Raw genomic sequence first — 17,185 nt, 5'->3', positions numbered from 1 at the left:
AGGTGAGTGACGAGGTGAGTGACGAGGTGGGTGACGAGATGGGTGACCAGGTGAGTGATGAGGTGGGTGACGAGATGGGTGACCAGGTGAGTGATGAGGTGGGTGACGAGGTGGGTGACGAGATGAGTGACTAGCTGGGTGACGAGGTGGGTGACGAGATGAGTGACTAGCTGGGTGACGGGGTGAGTGACCAGGTGGGTGACCAGGTGAGTGACGAGGTGGGTGACGAGATGAGTGACTAGCTGGGTGACGAGGTGGGTGACGAGATGAGTGACGAGGTGGGTGACGGGGTGGATGACGAGATGAGTGACTAGCTGGGTGACGAGGTGTGGGTGACGGGGTGAGTGACCAGGTGGGTGACCAGGTGAGTGACGAGGTGGGTGAGGAGATGAGTGACTAGCTGGGTGACAAGGTGAGTGACTAGCTGGGTGACGAGGTGAGTGACGAGGTGAGTGACGAGGTGGGTGACGAGATGAGTGACTAGCTGGGTGACGAGGTGGGTGACGGGGTGAATGACCAGGTGGGTGACCAGGTGAGTGACGAGGTGGGTGAGGAGATGGGTGACTAGCTGGGTGACGAGTTGTGGGTGTTCCGGACACGCGGGCGCCCCGTGTATTCTCGTCTCCCTGAGCGACCGAGCACGCCGCGCATGCGCACAGCGATTCACGAATCGAACAGTGGAGAGCGGCGAATCGATAATTTTCCATGTGGCGCGGATACTCGGTCAGAGCTACACGGTGGGACAATTGCGTGAGCAGACTTGGTCAACGTGACAGAAAGAGAAGGGGTGTGGCGGGGGGAAACGATAAACAATGCAAACGAGTGGGTCAATTTGAGACAATTTGTTCGTGAATCGATTTGCAACAAGGAATCGTGACGAGTTCTAAACTCGTTTGGGGTCGTGGATCGCGTGTACCGCCTTGGGGCCGTCCATAAATGACGTCACGCGATTTTGGACTATTTTTGACCCCCCCCCTCGTCACACGGCGTCACAAAAAGTCAGACCCCCCCCCCACAAATATGACGTCACAAAGCTCTGCCCCCCCCAAATAATACATGCTTCAAATCGCTTTAAACTATTGTCATTGTAGTGCGTATTTAATGTGGCGCTGCACTCTGATGTTGTAGGAGAAAACATTTATTAAAAAAGTCTATTTAATTAAGTAGAACGTGTCGTCTATATTTAATTAAAGTTGCGCATTTTGATTGTGACGTCACATTTCTCAAACCCCCCCCCCCCTCGTCACACATCGTCACAAATGTCTGACCCCCCCCCCCCCAGGTGCGTGACGTCATTTATGGACGGCCCCCTTCCAGTCGGGGCGGTGTTAAAGGCGCGTCGAATAATCGATTAATATCGATTGCAATTTATCGATCGTGTCTTATGTTCACATTGTAAGACACACACACTGTGCAGTGCAGCAGATCGCATCGCGAACGCAATGCCTGCACTCTTGACACTCTTTGCACGCGAGATGTTCCACATCTTATGGGATTAATCCGGGTAAAATATTCGAAGAAAAAATAAAGTTACAGAAGAATCACCGTGCGTCGATTCATTGCAGCCAGCAGTGGATACACAGCGTGCTGACGTCACCACGCCGCCCACCCGCTCACGTCGCGTGCCGACGTCACCACGCCGCCCACCCGCTCACGTTGCGTGCTGACGTCACCACGCCGCTCACCCGCTCGCGTCGCGTGCCCGACGTCACACACTTTCACACGGTGCATGCTCAGTCGGCCGGCTCACGAGCGGCGCGAACGGTGTAGGGGGTGGGGGGTGGGGGCGGCGGCAGCAGCAAACGGAAGCCGGGGGGGCCGCGTGCGCGGTGCATGATCGCTCTCTCCGCGCACCGCCTTCGCCGCGTAACACGTGACGGCGTGCGCGAGCGCTGATTGGCCGGCGGCACCTTCGCGCAGGCGCGCTGGACGCGTTGGGGGCCGGGACCGGGCGGTGCGGCCGCGATGGCGGAAGACTCCGAGTCGGCGCTGAGCGCGCAGAGCCTCGAGCTCGAAGACCCCGACACGTGCGGCATCGACGGCGACAACGAGGACGAGGCCGAGCACGACGACGGGTACGGTGGTGGTGGCGGACGAGGGTGTGGGGGTGAAGGCGGCGTTGAGCGAGAGGTTGTGAGGGGGGTTGTGGGTCTGGGTGGCGGTGGTCGACCCCGCGCGACCTGAGGCCCAGGAGGAAGGAATGGGCGAGTCGGCTTCGTCGGAATCATCGGCGGTGTTTCGTTACGCGTCTGTTGTCTTTTCATTGAATCGTGGCTGAACTTGGACGTTCTTGCAGCCAGTACCGTCACACATCGGCAGCAGCAGCATTTCACCTCGTCATTATCATTACACCGCCGATTGTTGGACCTCATTGTAATGCGTTGCGGTAGTACCAGGGCAAGCTCGTCAGTTACATTGTTAATCGTCAAGTGTGACGATTATTGCGCGTTAGTCCTTGCTAATTACCTCATATCACACATTGTATTTACGCATTCGTAGCATTAACTCGCCATCGTCCCACCTCGTCATATTCGACGTGAAACACACCGCGCGATTATTGCACTTATAGTTACAAACATAACACCTAATCAATACCACCTAATCAATACCACCTCTTCACATTAAACATCACGATCGTGAGACGAACACATCCCCATCATCTTCATTATCGCCATTAAACGTCTTATCCAGTTGCCAAAGTGTCACTCTTGTGGCCGCTTGGGTTCTCGCCTGATTATAAATAAACCAAAACTATTACAATCTTACATACATCTCGTGAATTAGAATGTATTATCATTTATCTTAACCAGCAACATTACCGGCTCATCGTTAACCCCGTGATTTATTAACGTTGCCATTATCAAACAATTGTTCGTAGCGCTACAACCTCGTTGTCATAGTTAAACTCCGTCCTTTTAAAAATCAACATAAGGTTATTCATTCATCTTTAACACCCCCCCCCTTAATTAATCGATCATTGGCACGAGTACAACCGGGACACGATGGTCGACTTCACGACCACAGAGGGCACGTGTTACAGTGATTGCTGATCTTCATAACCGTCGTCATTCAGTCATCATTCATCCGAGCTGTCAGTAAAACCTCGTCACGCTTCAAGACGCCTCGTCCAAAGAGCATCTTCATCTCAACGTGGCGAAAAAGAGCGGCCAACTTCTCATCCGCGGTCGTCATCGTCGTCTTCACACATCAACATTATACATTTTGTCATTACGTATGATCAGCGTCGTCGTCTTCACCACCACCATCATCCCTTTTTTATTTTAGTAAAGCCACGATTGTTGGTTGCGTGTCGTGGCGGTCTTTTTGGCCATGCGTCGTTCGCCACGTGGGTTTCAGACGAGCGGGCGGGAGGGAGCATAGAACGGACGTCCCGAGTACAGTACAATTTTTTTTAGTTTGCTGCATTGCCCCCCTCGTGTTCGTCACACGTCGTTCAACACTGCGATCCGAGACGCACACGACTGCTCGTCATCAATCGCCATCGTTAAACGCGATTGCACATCATAGGCCATACTTCGTCGTCCCACATCATCATCTTCACACATCATCATCATCACACATCATCATCTTCACACATCATCATCAATCACATGTCAAGATGAGCGGGGAGGGGATTGCTCCTCGTTACGGTGATGACGATACGCTTATCGTTTACATGTGTCGTCGTCGTCTTTATACTCGATGATCACACCTCACCATTGCACACCACGTGCATCATCATCATCATGACAAATGTTAAGGGGACGGCCCCCCATCATACCGAGCATCATGACACTTCGTTGTAATTGCACTATCGCCACACACACACAACGCTATCGCGGGGGGGTTCCAAAGCAGGTGGGAGACGACGCTCACTCTCATTGCACCTCATCGCACATTCAACTTGGGCATTGTTAACCTCGTAATTACGCACAATTATTATTCATCTCATCACCGCCACAAACAAATACACCCCCCCCCCCTTCACTGCGCGCATCCTCTCGTCATAATTACACAGAGATGCCGTCACCAAATGCACGCGGGGTAATTACAACGTTTCGTTAAACATACACTCAAATCGCATAAACATGCCGATTGTTTTTTTTTTCATCATCGTCATTACTCATCGCATGGCTAACTGAGTGGGGCCACGAGCAGTTGTTGGTCACACGTCATCACACCTCGTCATCATCGTTGACCTTGCCATTGCACGTGCACCTTGTTAAATCCCACACATCGGTGCGAAACATACAATGCATCACCTTCACACACCTTGTACATGTACAATCCTTTTTATCAGCCCGCTGCTGGGTGGGAGCCTCTTCCATTATTTAAGGGGAGTGATCTTCCCAAACTTAACTTCGTAAGTCAATGCGGGTTGGTGCAGGGCGTAGGAGCGTTGAAGTACAGTACAGTCAAACAATGACGCTTTCTCCGTCGCCGTATGCTGCCCCCCATGGTATCCCTGCAGCAACAGCCTGTAACACCTGCCCATCCTCGCTATCGAGGCTCAACTCTGCTTAGTGGCATTTTTACTGCACCTCCCAGTAGCATGGTTGGCTACGTACGGCGCGAAAGAAGTTCAACATACATCGCAAGTTGTCTGTGCATTTGCGTCATAATTATACGTCACACGTCATCATTATACTTTATTACAGCTACAAATTATCAATAACATAACCTGATCATCACATGTCATTATACCTCATTGTTGCGTATCATTTCACCATCTGTCTCCTACACTCGTCATTCATCATCCTTCATCATTGCACTTCCTCACCACCACCTATCTCACATCACTCTACACCTAAACGCACGACCCACTCCATATCCCTCTTCTACTTCCTACATTGTAACTCGCTCTCACCACACGTCACCTTAAAAACTACCTCCTCATCTCCTCACTGCCATGTGCTTGACCCTATCCGAGGTGACCCACTTCCTGAACTCTCACGCTCACCTCTCTCCAGCTTGCCACGCTCGCCCTAACCTGTGCTGCGTGTTTATGCGTTAGGAGTCCCAGTGGGGATCCCGCTTCAGCAAAGAAGAAGAAAAAGAAGCAAAAGAGAAAAAAGGAAAAAGGACTTACAAAGTCCGACTCTGCTTCAGACTCGCAGGATGTGAAGGTAGATCCAAGACTTTAGTCTTCTCTGCGGTTGTGCCACACTGACGTGCACTGGCGTGCTAGATCTTGGGCTTTGATTGACTGCTGATTGGTTAGAGTTTACGTAATATATTCTCTCGCAACCATATAGCCGTTGGTGTGGCATAAATCTCGTGCAGTTTCGGTGAGCACGTGGCATTCCCATAGTTGTAAATCGTCTTTGTTACTTGATGCGGGTCACTGCCGTATGTGAAGGGTAATGCCGTGACCGCCGTTCCGGTGCAGAAGCTGCAGGATCTGCAGCGCGCCATGGAACTTCTCAATGTTTGCCCGGGCCCTGCACGCAACTTGGAGGAGGCCAGCAAGCGCAACTACCAGTTCTGGGACACCCAGCCCGTCCCTAAGCTTGGTACGTGTCGGCCGGTGCCACTGCACATGTACAGTTGTGTACCCTTGCTGTCTCACTGATGGGGTGGACTTGCTTGTAGCTGTGAGAAGGGCACGCGATACATTGTTGTGACTGCCTCATTTTAAAACATGACTTGGCATACAACAGTGTGTGTCTGTTGCATTTTAACAAATGTTTAATGTAGGAGCGTTCTGACAGGATGATGAATCTGATTACTTTGTTTGTCCTGAACAAAATACATTTAATCATATAACTCCTGCAAACCTTGGTCCAGAATGACAACCCATTACGTGGATGTGGTTAGCGACGGGCCACGTCGCATATTGTCCACGAGTGGCCCCTGACTGGACTCGACGGTGGTCTCAGGGCCCTCCACGCTGCTGATGAAGCAACGGTCGCCTGTCTTGCCAAGACAAACATACGATAGTATAACACATAATAGAAGCAGACTAATATCAAGCCAACCAAAGTCGTTCCTTCAACTGTATTCCTAACATCGTAGACAATGTCCGTTTAAGTACTAAAAATAATAATCATTGCACGTTATTTCCATTTCTCTAAAGACACATTTCTACGAATGGTCTCTGTCAAGTGCACGTGACGTGTCAAGAAAACACAGCCTGCACTGTGGTTCCTATTCTCAGCCATGTTAACACATCGTAAAATGAATAAAACTAATGATTCCGCATTACACATTCTCATCATCGTGCTGAAATATCACAGCGTATAGGCAAATATTCAAGTCCTGATTACTTCCAGTTATCTTCACAGATATTTTTATTCGAATTGTTTGGTCATACTGCATCGTTAGTGGTGCACAAATTACAAAATAAATGCATTCATCAATAACCCTGTCTTAAAAGGAAAATAGTGTGGGGAGAGTGTGATGATGTGTTGATTATGTAGGAGTATTGAGTCTCTAAGTTTGCATGTCACATAAATGGTTAGTGTATCCTCTTGGATGGACTGGCTGATGTCCAAAAAGCAGAGGCTGTTAACACCAAAAAGGCAATATACAATTTTCACAGTTTCTCCTCCTCCAGCGCTTATACAGCAACGATGGAGATTTTGATAACTAAGCCAATGAAATGAGAGGTTTTTCACAGCAAACCAATTCCCTGAAGAGGTAGTCGACTGCATACCAATGTCCCTTCTCAGTAGATTGTGAAGCAACATGCAAGTAGTTAACCAAAGGACAGGATAGGGTGTCAATTGTCCTGACATACCACCCATCAAACCTGTATATAAAAAAATCCTTAACAATTTGAATATCCTAAGGAGTGATTCAAACTGACAATATTATTACGGAAACCACCCGCCGGGTTGCGTTCCGCAGAACTTGCAGAACAGCTCTACGTGAAACACCAACAATAGCATACCAGGCATCTTCCCATGTAATCGGAGAAGCTGTAACATGTGTATCTTCCTGTCGACTGATACACAGATCAAATTACCCAGAACATAATTTTTGACATACCATAAGTTTACATGCACAACCAACATTCAGTTTTTTTTTGCGTCACGCGAAAAACACTGTGGCCTCCACTGCTTTCAAAAACACTGGTGAATGCCTCGCTGATAGCTTACCCAACATCTTCGTTCAGCTCACGATGCAGACAAGCCCAAACCACTGGCTCGTCACTTTCACATTGGAGGCCATAGCCCCAGTGACATGTCAGAAATATGATAGAAGGCCCACCTAATTTTCAAATTGAATACCGTTCAGCTGGCAGGACTGAGTGAACACCTCGCCTTCACTTAGAACATTGCTTTATTATTGCGTGCTAGACTAACCTTATCCCTTTTTAAGTTAAAATATGGTGTACCTCATTTTGGAGCACACATTTGTTTACATAAGACATTAAATTTCTCAATAATATTGGATAGCAAGGCTCAAAATACATATAGAACTCGTTTTTATATTTCCTCCGATCAATGACCCTCCCCTACTTGCAAGGTGCAGGAAATTCAAACCATTACAAAGTCCCTTTATCTCTTTTGACCCTTACATATCTGGAGAATTCTTATACAATTTGAACTTATAATTGGGCCCAGGAATGCATCACGAATTTGATTACGCATTAACCTCACAGTTAGCTACGTCCGTACTAAAACCATTCTTGCGAAAGCGCAATGCGCCAGCAAGATTTTATAATAATACTTTCAATACTAACGTGTTTCATACTGTTTTTGATTATTGAAGGGTTCGTTTATGAATAGCTACTAATAGGTAATTCAAAAATAGTTTAACAGGAAACGTTTTTGTATTTTCCTTTCAGGCCCCATGGTGTAAAGTGCAGCCTCCAACTCGTACCCAATATTTCTCTGCCACCTTCATGTACTATGAAGGAGGGCCATCGTGCTGAAGCGTCGCCTGTTATATATTCTTTTCAATTTAAAGGCAGCGTTATTGACGAATTGTTTGTTTTTAGATATCGTTATGAGTTGGCCTTAAGACATCTGCAGCCTCTCCATTTCTGTGTTCATGCACATTTTCATTCTGGTGGCAGAGGTGAATTATAATGTGACACTTTGACGTCGGGAATCATCTGCACGGTGTTATTAATTTCATTTGAAGATAAGCGTGCGTGTGTGTGTTTTACAGATGAGGATGTCACGGTGCATGGGCCCATAGAGCCCGACAAGGATAGTGTGAGGCAGGAACCGTACTCCCTGCCAGCTGGTTTCGCGTGGGACACTCTTGACATCAGCAATGCCGCTGTGGTGGGTGATGCATCTACCCCTAAGACAAGTGTCATACAATTGACTATTTCTAGTAGTTTAACATTCAAGTCATGCATTTTATGAATATTAGAATTCGTATTTATACTGGAAAAATCCGATGAGCTCTTTTTCACAGATGTATGTCCAGTAGGGACCGGTAAGAACCATTACAACAACAAACAATGCAAAAACATTACAGTAGTGCAAAGTACAAGAAAGGTAGACAAATCACCCAAACAATGATCAGTTGGCAGTGCAATGGTCATTAGAAAACTAGCAGGTGACTTCATTAAAAAAATGTACAGTTAAAGGTTAAAGATAGGTCACTAAAGTTTAAAGAAATATCGTGAACTGAAGGTGTTGTAACTGTAATGGGTGTTTTTGTGTGTGCGTGTGGACCGCTGTAGCTGAAAGAGCTGTACACGCTCTTGAATGAAAACTATGTCGAGGATGATGACAACATGTTTCGCTTTGACTACTCCCCAGAGTTCCTGCAATGGTAAGTGTAGCAACATTGCCTCTTTTGAATAAAACAAACTGTCGTAATTTTGAATATTAGTATGCATTTGTGGTATTGTCGGTAATCTTATTTTTGCTTTGTTCCTTTAATATGCTGGTAAGGTTAACATAGAATCTCTCTGAATGCTCCAGGGCCCTGCGTCCGCCGGGTTGGATGTCCCAGTGGCATTGCGGCGTTCGTGTTGTCTCCAACAAAAAGCTGGTTGGTTTCATCAGCGCCGTTCCAGCCACCATCCGCATCTACGAAGTGTGAGTGGGGGGAAACATGAGGCAAGCTCGTATATGCATTTGTGGTCATTGGCTAAACTTTTGATGTCATTTAAATCCTGAAGTTAAAATCGGATTGTCTCCTCAAACAAGCAGGTGTGTGATACTCATCTCCGTTGGTGGCTCTCAGGCAAAGGTGTACATTCCACATTTCCATTGTAGAGGCAAATCTTGCCCAACGGACATCCACGGTTGTCTTTTCAGTCGTACGACTAATTCAATTAGGCAACCTTTCAATTGTTTAACAGGCGCACAACTCACAGTGGAATTTGGCCATATTACAATTATCCCCTGCTGCACATTTCAAATAAATGATTGCAGTCAAATGAATGACTTGCACCTACAGAAACATAATTTATTCACGTGTTGCTGTTGCTAACTGATTACTTGAATTTCCATGTAAAATTCCTTTTAACATGTTAAACATACAGAATTTGTAGATGTGCATCATATATTGTCACAGCCATTATTTTCCATACAACAACACAAAAACCTTGTCGCAGCCACCATAAGCCGCGTTTTATCAAACGCCCGTTGTGTGTGCGCAGTATGAAGAAGATGGTGGAGATCAACTTTCTGTGCGTGCACAAGAAGCTGCGCTCCAAGCGTGTGGCGCCCGTGCTGATCCGGGAGATCACACGCCGCGTCAACCGCGAGGGCATCTTCCAGGCTGTGTACACAGCTGGCGTCGTGCTCCCCAAGCCTGTGTCCACCTGCAGGTTTGCCTCCCCTTGCCAAGCGCGCCCACTCCGCCTGCCTTCTGAAACAATCACTTTTAACTGCGTGGTGCCCCGAAGCACAATGTGGATAAAGGCATTGGAGGGTAATGTTATTTGTATACACATGCTCTTTGGAAATGTCACTAGGTTTAGTGTGTTCGAGCTGTTTGAAGGGTGAAGCATTGTAAATGGAAATATACTTTAACATACAGTCAAGTATATAATTATGACATAATTGACATTTTGTCCTTCCCTCGCACCTCCGATTAGCACGGTTGGCTACGTACGGTGCGAAAGAAGTTCTTCATAATACATACATCACTGTGGTGTTTGACCATAATTTACAAAATAAAATGTAATTGTCAGAGCCTCACACTTGTGCTGGACAGCCCAGCATACACAGCCTACTTATCTCCAAGGTAACTCTTTTGGGGGTTGTATCTTCCTTCAAAACAGTTATTCACCATATCCATCTGGTGTGCGTGAGAGAGAAGTGTGAGAAACGATGTTGGCCTTCTCTTGCAGGTATTGGCATCGCTCGCTGAACCCGCGGAAACTCATCGAAGTCAAGTTCTCTCACTTAAGCAGGAACATGACCATGCAGCGCACCCTGAAGCTCTACCGCCTGCCAGAGGTGGGTCACCTTTATTCTTGTTGGTAATTCGTACACGTGTCAGGACGATTGGCAATTACGGTTATCTGTGCAGTTTTTTTTTCTTGAAAAAAATATGCCGTTGGGTGTTCCTTCAAGAGTTATTTTCGGCCCATCCTGATGCACACTTGCACCATGCCGCCAGTAAAGGGCTTGCAGCATCAATACATTCGCACAAAACTTATGGGGTGTAAATGAACGGCAATACGATTAGGTAGGGAGCCTTTCAAGCCCAGATGACGACAATGTGAGACAATAAGCCTCTTTTTAAATGGATAAGTGGAATAATATGTGAGACTATTGCATTGTTTCACGTTTCTTTTGATGAAGTATTGATTTAATTTGAATGTTTAGTTCATCTAGGAGTCTGTTTGTTATACAGGAACTTATTATTGTTGTTGCTTCTCTGTCTTTCGTCCACTTCCCTTGAACCCAGGATCTGAAGACGCAAGGGCTGCGGCCAATGGAGGCGCGTGACGTGAAGCGCGTGCACGCGTTGCTGCTGCTCTACCTGCAGCGCTTTCACCTGACGCCAGTGATGGACGAGGAGGAGGTGTCCCATTGGCTGCTGCCGCGAGAAGGCATCATCGACACGTTCATCGTGGAGGTGGGAACACAAAGCCAATCCGCCACCCCTGATAAGATCTATAATTCACAAACTAAGTTCTGTATCCAGTTTAACACGTAGGCTTTTGAGGCCAATATCCAGGTTGTTTTGGGTTAGATCGCGTAAATATAAATGTGGTGTTAAACCCGCCACCACCCGACACAAACTTGACTAATTGGCTGTCGGGTGTTGGCGGGTTTAACGACACATTTAAATGTACGCAATCTAAAAAAAAAACCTGTTTATGGAGAATTCTGTATCCGCTAACGTGTTTCACTTGTAACCTTTTCCTCCGAGCGCAGAATCCCGAGTCAAAGGAGATAACGGACTTCCTGAGCTTCTACACGCTCCCTTCCACCGTGATGCACCACTCGGTGCACAAGACTCTGAAGGCAGCTTACTCCTTTTACAACGTGCACACCAAGACGCCACTGCTCGAGCTCATGAACGACGCACTAGTCCTGGCCAAATCGGTGAGATAGAGGAGTGTGTTGTATGGGCTTTGTATTTTATTACAAACAGCAACTACTCTATGCTACATTCTTGGTTCTTTCGGTAAAGTCACGTAGAAGGGAAATAATAAAAATATAAAACAATACAATTTTCTATTTTTATTATTTCCCTTCTCCGTGACTTTACCGAAAGAACCAAGAATATGAATCCCTGCAGTCACGAAAGCTTTCAATCAATACTCTATGCTAGTTTACCAAATACAGGTCCATCTTCTTTGTCGGTTTTGCCTTTCTGCAAACAAATTATATAACCCATATATTAGTGTATTTGACTTTAAACTCGATTCCTTGTAATACTAAATCGATATGATGAAAATATGAAGTCACATCATACTGATGTTTGGTTTATTGTAACACTTAGTCTTAATGTGCTGTTTAACCAAATGTGTTATGAATGATTGTGTTTTAAAACTGTCTCTCCACACTTTTATGATCTTATAAATAACCTTTACCATCATACAACAGCCATTTAATGCATTTTACTGATATGAGTGCTGCTCAGTTGAAGATGGAAACGGTTTGAAAGATTTCTAAGCTTGGCTAAAAGCTTTCGTGACTGCAGGAATTCATATTCTTTGTATTGTGATCGAAACGTCGTAGTTTTTTTGTTATTTTCTTTGAACCTATCTACGTGACTTTACCGAAAGACCCAAAGCATATTTCTAGGCTTTGTGTGTTGCTGGCCTCTGGAAATTCCATACTGTAACTCCCTCCACACCTTGTCTCCCTGCAGAAAGGGTTCGATGTGTTTAACGCGCTAGACCTAATGGAGAACAAAACCTTCCTGGAGAAGCTTAAGTTCGGCATTGGTGACGGCAATCTGCAGTATTACCTCTACAACTGGCGCTGTCCCCAAATGGGGCCCGAGAAGGTAAATCATCAGTTAGCATCTTTACAAAAATAATTAGTGATTGCCTAGGTCTGACTCCTCCGTTGTATTTGTAAATTCAAGTTGCTGAAGACCAGTCTAGACACGGAAAATTAGTTAAATGCTTAAAATCAGGTTAAAAAATAAACATTTACAGATTGGAAGACCGGTAATGAGTTCCCAAGTTTAGTAGGACATGGAATGAAGATGCACAGTAGTTTGTGTGGAAAATCTCGACATTCAGCTTCAATCTAGTCCGGGCTGCTGGTGTTTACCATTGCTGATTTGGTGGTGGTCTGGTCATTACATTTCCTAAGTGTATGATTGAAATATCGATTTCATACCTTAGTCTGGATGTTTAGCCAAGTTAAAGAACATTGGGGACTGTTGTTGCTTTATTGCGGGTTGTAGTTTTCAAATTCCATAATACATTGGTTGACAATAAGATATTATTTGAAAACAGTTCGTTTTACTTTAGATTATTAGATTCGTCAATTGATATGTGATTGTATTCAATTACATATCAGTTGTTGATATATGACAGGATTGTCTGGCTTGACCACCTGCATGTGAACTTGTAGTTGCTCTGCATCTACATCAGACATGCAAAAGAAGCTTTAAACTCTCTGAAAACAGCAATATCAAAATCATTGTTTTGATGAGTTTGCGAGTGGATGCCTATTTGCACGATTTGCATCTTGACGTTCACCAGTGGTATGATTTGAATTTGAGTGCAACCTGTTTTTATTTTGCCCTTATACAGGTGGGCCTCGTTCTGCAGTGAAAACTTGAGGAATTCCTGAGAAGCCAGAAGACCTAATGGAGAAATGTATGCTGTTCCGCAGCAGTCCGACTCAGTGCAGTAATTTGACTATGGACAGCTTCATCATTAAACACAAGGAGGATGTATGGGGGTGTGGAGCCCAGTTATGGTGTTTTACAAGTGAAAATCTCATAGGAGCCATACAATTTGGTAATCCAGCAAATACGGGTGGTGTTTAAACAAGACATATGGCCTTGAATAAACACTGAATACAGTATGTAATATGGAATACCATTGCTGGGATTAGTGTCATAAACATGAACATATTGAAAGGAAAACTGTTGTGAACAATTTAATTAGGCTTGATATTTTATCTGCAGAATGGAAAATATGGCATTTTAACAGATGTGTAAACAACTTTAAACATTTGTTGCATTTTAAAATTGCCTGACTCAGTGTTGCCCTGTTTTTTTGTACAATTTCTAAGTTCTAACACTGTAAGAAATTAAATCCTGAGCTTACTTTATTGAGCTTGCATATACAGACTGCTTAGTTCCGTGCAGCTGGGGGGCTAGACATATTTATTATTAAATACTTTGCAATGACATGACAGATGCTGAATTGTACCATTGTCGTTGGTAAAGTTGGTAACTGGTAATTTAGCAGGACAGTATTCAAGTTTGGGTTTCAAAAAATGGATTGACCTTACGAGCAATACTGAAGCGCTATTGACGAGTTATCGCACACTACCCACAGGCAGCGCGTCATGTCATCACTACAACTCTGCTGAGATTCCCTTGATATAAACGACATGAAAGCAGATATATGGGCACACCACAAACAGTTGCCTAACATTCACATAACTTGGTAATCTTTAAATTGTATAGCCTTAGCCCTAAGATATTAACATCCATTGCCATGTGACAGCAATTGTTAAATACTCATTGCTGTATCTTACTTGGGTAATATATCGATTCAGCGGCAGATCCCAGGGGGTTTCGAATTGAACTCCAATACAGTGTTGTGTTGTCCAGCTATTGATAAAATGTATACCTAAGGGCTGATACAGAAAGTTCAGGAGTGAGCGTTGATTCGAGAGCATTTTGAGTTTTTGCAGAGGTTTAAAAGTTGGAATCCCCCCCCCCACCTGCCCTGGATCTGCCACATCAATAAATGCAATGTGGTACGTAACAAAAACAAGATGCATTGTGGGGTGTCGGTGTTGTGCAGTGTGTGCACTGAATGAACGTGTCGGGGCAACTTTACTGGGCAATAAATTCCAGTGAGCTAGTGGACTGCCATACTTTGCCGATTCCATTTTACACCCAACAATCACTACACCGAATACTCCTATGTAATCATTTTAAGGCAATTGTTTATTGCCTTGCTGTTATTATTCACGCTTGTAAATGTGGTGGAAATTCCTGCCCTGTAATACAGCGCCATTGGTGGCAGGATGAAGATTGGCATTGGACAGGGAACCAGAATGCACCGCAGCATTGGTTGACGTCTTACATTGTTTACGTCATCCAAAGGTTTTTTGGGTTAGATCGCGTAAATGTGTCGTTAAACCTACCACTCCCCGACAGCCAGCTAGGAAGCGTTGTTACGTAAACAACGTGCCAATTCGTTATTACTACAGCACACCGGAGTTTTAAAAAGCCAAGCCACAACATTTACAATCGGAGTCCGACATTTTGTCAGTAATTGCAACTAGCTTCATCAGGCGACAGCCAGATTTTTTTACGTATCTGCGTGTGCATGGGTTATGCAGGTGCAGTCATGTGATTTACACGGGTGTAATATTAAACCATTTGGGCTAATTAATACCCCGATTTGCGCGCTCACGTGGTTTTGCAGACACCGTACGGTGTCAATAGATACCACGACCTGATTTTCGTCGCCTCCACCCCCACACGCGTCACTGACAGCATCCACCCTCGGCCGCCACCTAGCCTGTAGATTGCCTTGATTGACGTTTCGATATTCGTCGTCGCACATTTGAGGAACGCATCCCCGACGTTCAGGCGGCCTCTTACTGTTACAGTATACCCTTAAGGAAATTCTTTAAAGTGCCTGCTACCCCGTCATGTTTTCCTGGATGAATGACTGGTTTGACAGCAGCAGCGTGACCCTGCTGAAAGCAATGCACCACGCAAACTGCCTTCAGTTGAGCAAATTTTGCTTTGATGCCAATGAGTTCTGCTCTAGGTTTTTGTAAGTTACCCGCTATGGATTGTTTTAAAGGATTGGGTATCCCACTTAGTAACGTATTAATTTCAACAACGCAATCCGACGGTGCATTTAGGCAGCAATTTATTACATTAGCACTTTCACGGCAACATACGCAAATGTACAGCTTACAACCATTGTCAACACCGATTAAATAAAAGGGTATTTTTCCAAGCATATCAAAATAAGTTGTGGATCGACAGTCTCAAAGCTGACTTTACGAAGGAACGCGTCTCCGATTTGAAATCACACGGATGATGTTAAAACTGGTTAGTGAAAACCATTCGACCAAATGAAACTTACGCTCAAACCATTTCTCTAAACTTTAAATTAGAACGCAGTTTAGGTGGCAGTGGTTTCTTGTTGGTAAAAAAAACTTGCGCAAAACCAGTCCACGTTCTGTCGTGTAAACAGTACTTTGGCAGACGCGTTGTACGTTGCAATTATAATATTTATTTGCGCGCACTTGAACTTAATTCAATTCGATGTTGTATTACAAGGCGCTTTCTCCAACTAAGTAATCCCCCACTTTGGCGGCACGGGATGAACCCCGCTGTCCGCCTCGAGTGAAGCAGCCCCGCCGGGTTCGCTTCACACAACCACAGCGATGCGCGGGGTGGGAAATCCCAAACTCGGGACCTCAACTCCTCTTGCGCTTCCTGCGAGCGGGGTTCGACACGATCTTCTTCACGTTCGACGGCATCAAGCGGCACGCACCGACCGCGACATCCGCGCCAGTCCCAGCGCCGGCCGCCTCGCCGCTCAGCAGCCAAGGCGCACGGAGCGGCGGCAGCCTCCGACCGATTATCTCGGCGGCCTTTGCGAGCTTCGGCGCGTCCCTCCGCACCCCGAGCGCCAGCACGGAGCGCAGCCCCAGCAGAGGAGCCACGGCGGCGCTCAGCGCTCCCAGCTGCGCTGCAGACACCGCGCGACTTGCACACAGCGAGGCCAGGAGTCGCGGCAGCAGCGGAGGACGCGCTGTGCCGCACACGAGCACCAGGCTCAGCTCGTCACGCTCCAGCCCGCGGATCACCTCGTTCACGCCCAGCGCCACCTCTCTGCGCACGGACGCGTCGCTCCAGCCACCGCGACGGGGGCCAGCCGACAGCCCTGCGTCACCCGAGGTCTCGTCTGAGACGACTTTGGCGTGCACCTCCTCGTTCGCGTCGTCCGCAGACTTCGCCTTGTCCATCCTCGACGCTTGAGTGTTGTCAGTCTTACCCTCCCCCGTCCTGTTGACGCTATCTTCGTCCACCGCTTTCTCCTTCATCTCCGTACTGTCATCGTCCACGCTCGCCCCTCGATTGTCCACCATCGCGCACTCAGCCCTGCCGCCCACCTCAATCTTCTCGTCGCCCCCCTTTAGCCCCTCGCCCTCCATCTTCTCGCCAGTCGCCTTCCTCCTCTCGCTGGCTCCGTCTCCCCTCTTTGCCCGGCGCTTCCTCCCCCCGGCGTCCCCGTGCCGGCCCTTGGCCCTGCCGAGGCCCGCGGCGCCGAGCGCCTCCCTCAGCTCCTCCACGAGCTCCTCGCCCAGAGTCTCGTCCAGGAGAGGCCAGGCCAGGTGGAAGGGGTCGCCCAGGGCCGCTTTCACCCGCGCGGGCCGCTGCCTCGTGGCCTTAGCCGCCATCGCCTCCGCGGAGTCTCGGGGTAGGGGGCCGAGGACACGGAGAAGACGGCCCCGGCACGGTCGGTGCTTGCGGAGGCTGCGATGCGGTGCACCCGTGGTCGGACTCCAACTGGGACGCACGTGGCCTGGGAGCCCACGTGGAGCTGCCGGTTCCGCCTTCTCCCCCCGAGCGATTCGACTCC

General features: G+C 47.0%; 2 protein-coding genes across 3 annotated transcripts; one reads left to right on the top strand and one right to left on the bottom strand.

Annotated features, from left to right (window-relative positions):
- Positions 1 to 1,842: 1,842 nt before the first annotated feature.
- Positions 1,843 to 14,445, top strand: NMT2 (N-myristoyltransferase 2). 2 transcript variants are annotated; one of them, XM_078604672.1, is made up of 12 exons: positions 1,843 to 2,075; positions 5,015 to 5,126; positions 5,393 to 5,513; positions 8,119 to 8,237; positions 8,645 to 8,736; positions 8,889 to 9,005; positions 9,572 to 9,742; positions 10,268 to 10,376; positions 10,831 to 11,001; positions 11,304 to 11,474; positions 12,247 to 12,384; positions 13,145 to 14,445. In XM_078604672.1, exons 1-12 carry the CDS (start codon positions 1,966 to 1,968, stop codon positions 13,163 to 13,165), a joined length of 1,452 nt encoding a protein of 483 aa, XP_078460798.1. In that variant the 5' UTR covers positions 1,843 to 1,965; the 3' UTR covers positions 13,166 to 14,445. The 2 variants fall into 2 exon arrangements, with proteins under 2 accessions (XP_078460798.1, XP_078460788.1); XM_078604662.1 differs by having other exon boundaries at positions 5,390 to 5,513.
- Positions 14,446 to 15,443: 998 nt separating this feature from the next.
- RPP38 (ribonuclease P/MRP subunit p38) lies at positions 15,444 to 17,185 on the bottom strand. Its single transcript, XM_078604687.1, has one exon. It carries the CDS (start codon positions 17,001 to 17,003, stop codon positions 16,017 to 16,019), a length of 987 nt encoding a protein of 328 aa, XP_078460813.1. The 5' UTR covers positions 17,004 to 17,185; the 3' UTR covers positions 15,444 to 16,016.

The sequence above is a fragment of the Lampetra planeri genome, chromosome 1, assembly GCF_965212315.1.
Source record: "Lampetra planeri chromosome 1, kcLamPlan1.2.h2, whole genome shotgun sequence".
Taxonomy (NCBI): domain Eukaryota; kingdom Metazoa; phylum Chordata; class Hyperoartia; order Petromyzontiformes; family Petromyzontidae; genus Lampetra; species Lampetra planeri.
This window is presented reverse-complemented; position numbering and strand designations above follow the sequence as displayed.

What these genes read in the sequence shown, in the direction of transcription:
- NMT2 (XM_078604662.1), top strand. Translation starts at nt 1,966, where the DNA reads ATGGCGGAAGACTCCGAGTCGGCGCTGAGCGCGCAGAGCCTCGAGCTC. An exon ending in CCAGCCCGTCCCTAAGCTTG is followed by an intron (nt 5,514 to 8,118) that starts GTACGTGTCGGC and finishes TGTGTTTTACAG; the next exon opens with ATGAGGATGTCACGGTGCAT. An exon ending in CCCAAATGGGGCCCGAGAAG is followed by an intron (nt 12,385 to 13,144) that starts GTAAATCATCAG and finishes GCCCTTATACAG; the next exon opens with GTGGGCCTCGTTCTGCAGTG.
- RPP38 (XM_078604687.1), bottom strand. Translation starts at nt 17,003, where the DNA reads ATGGCGGCTAAGGCCACGAGGCAGCGGCCCGCGCGGGTGAAAGCGGCC.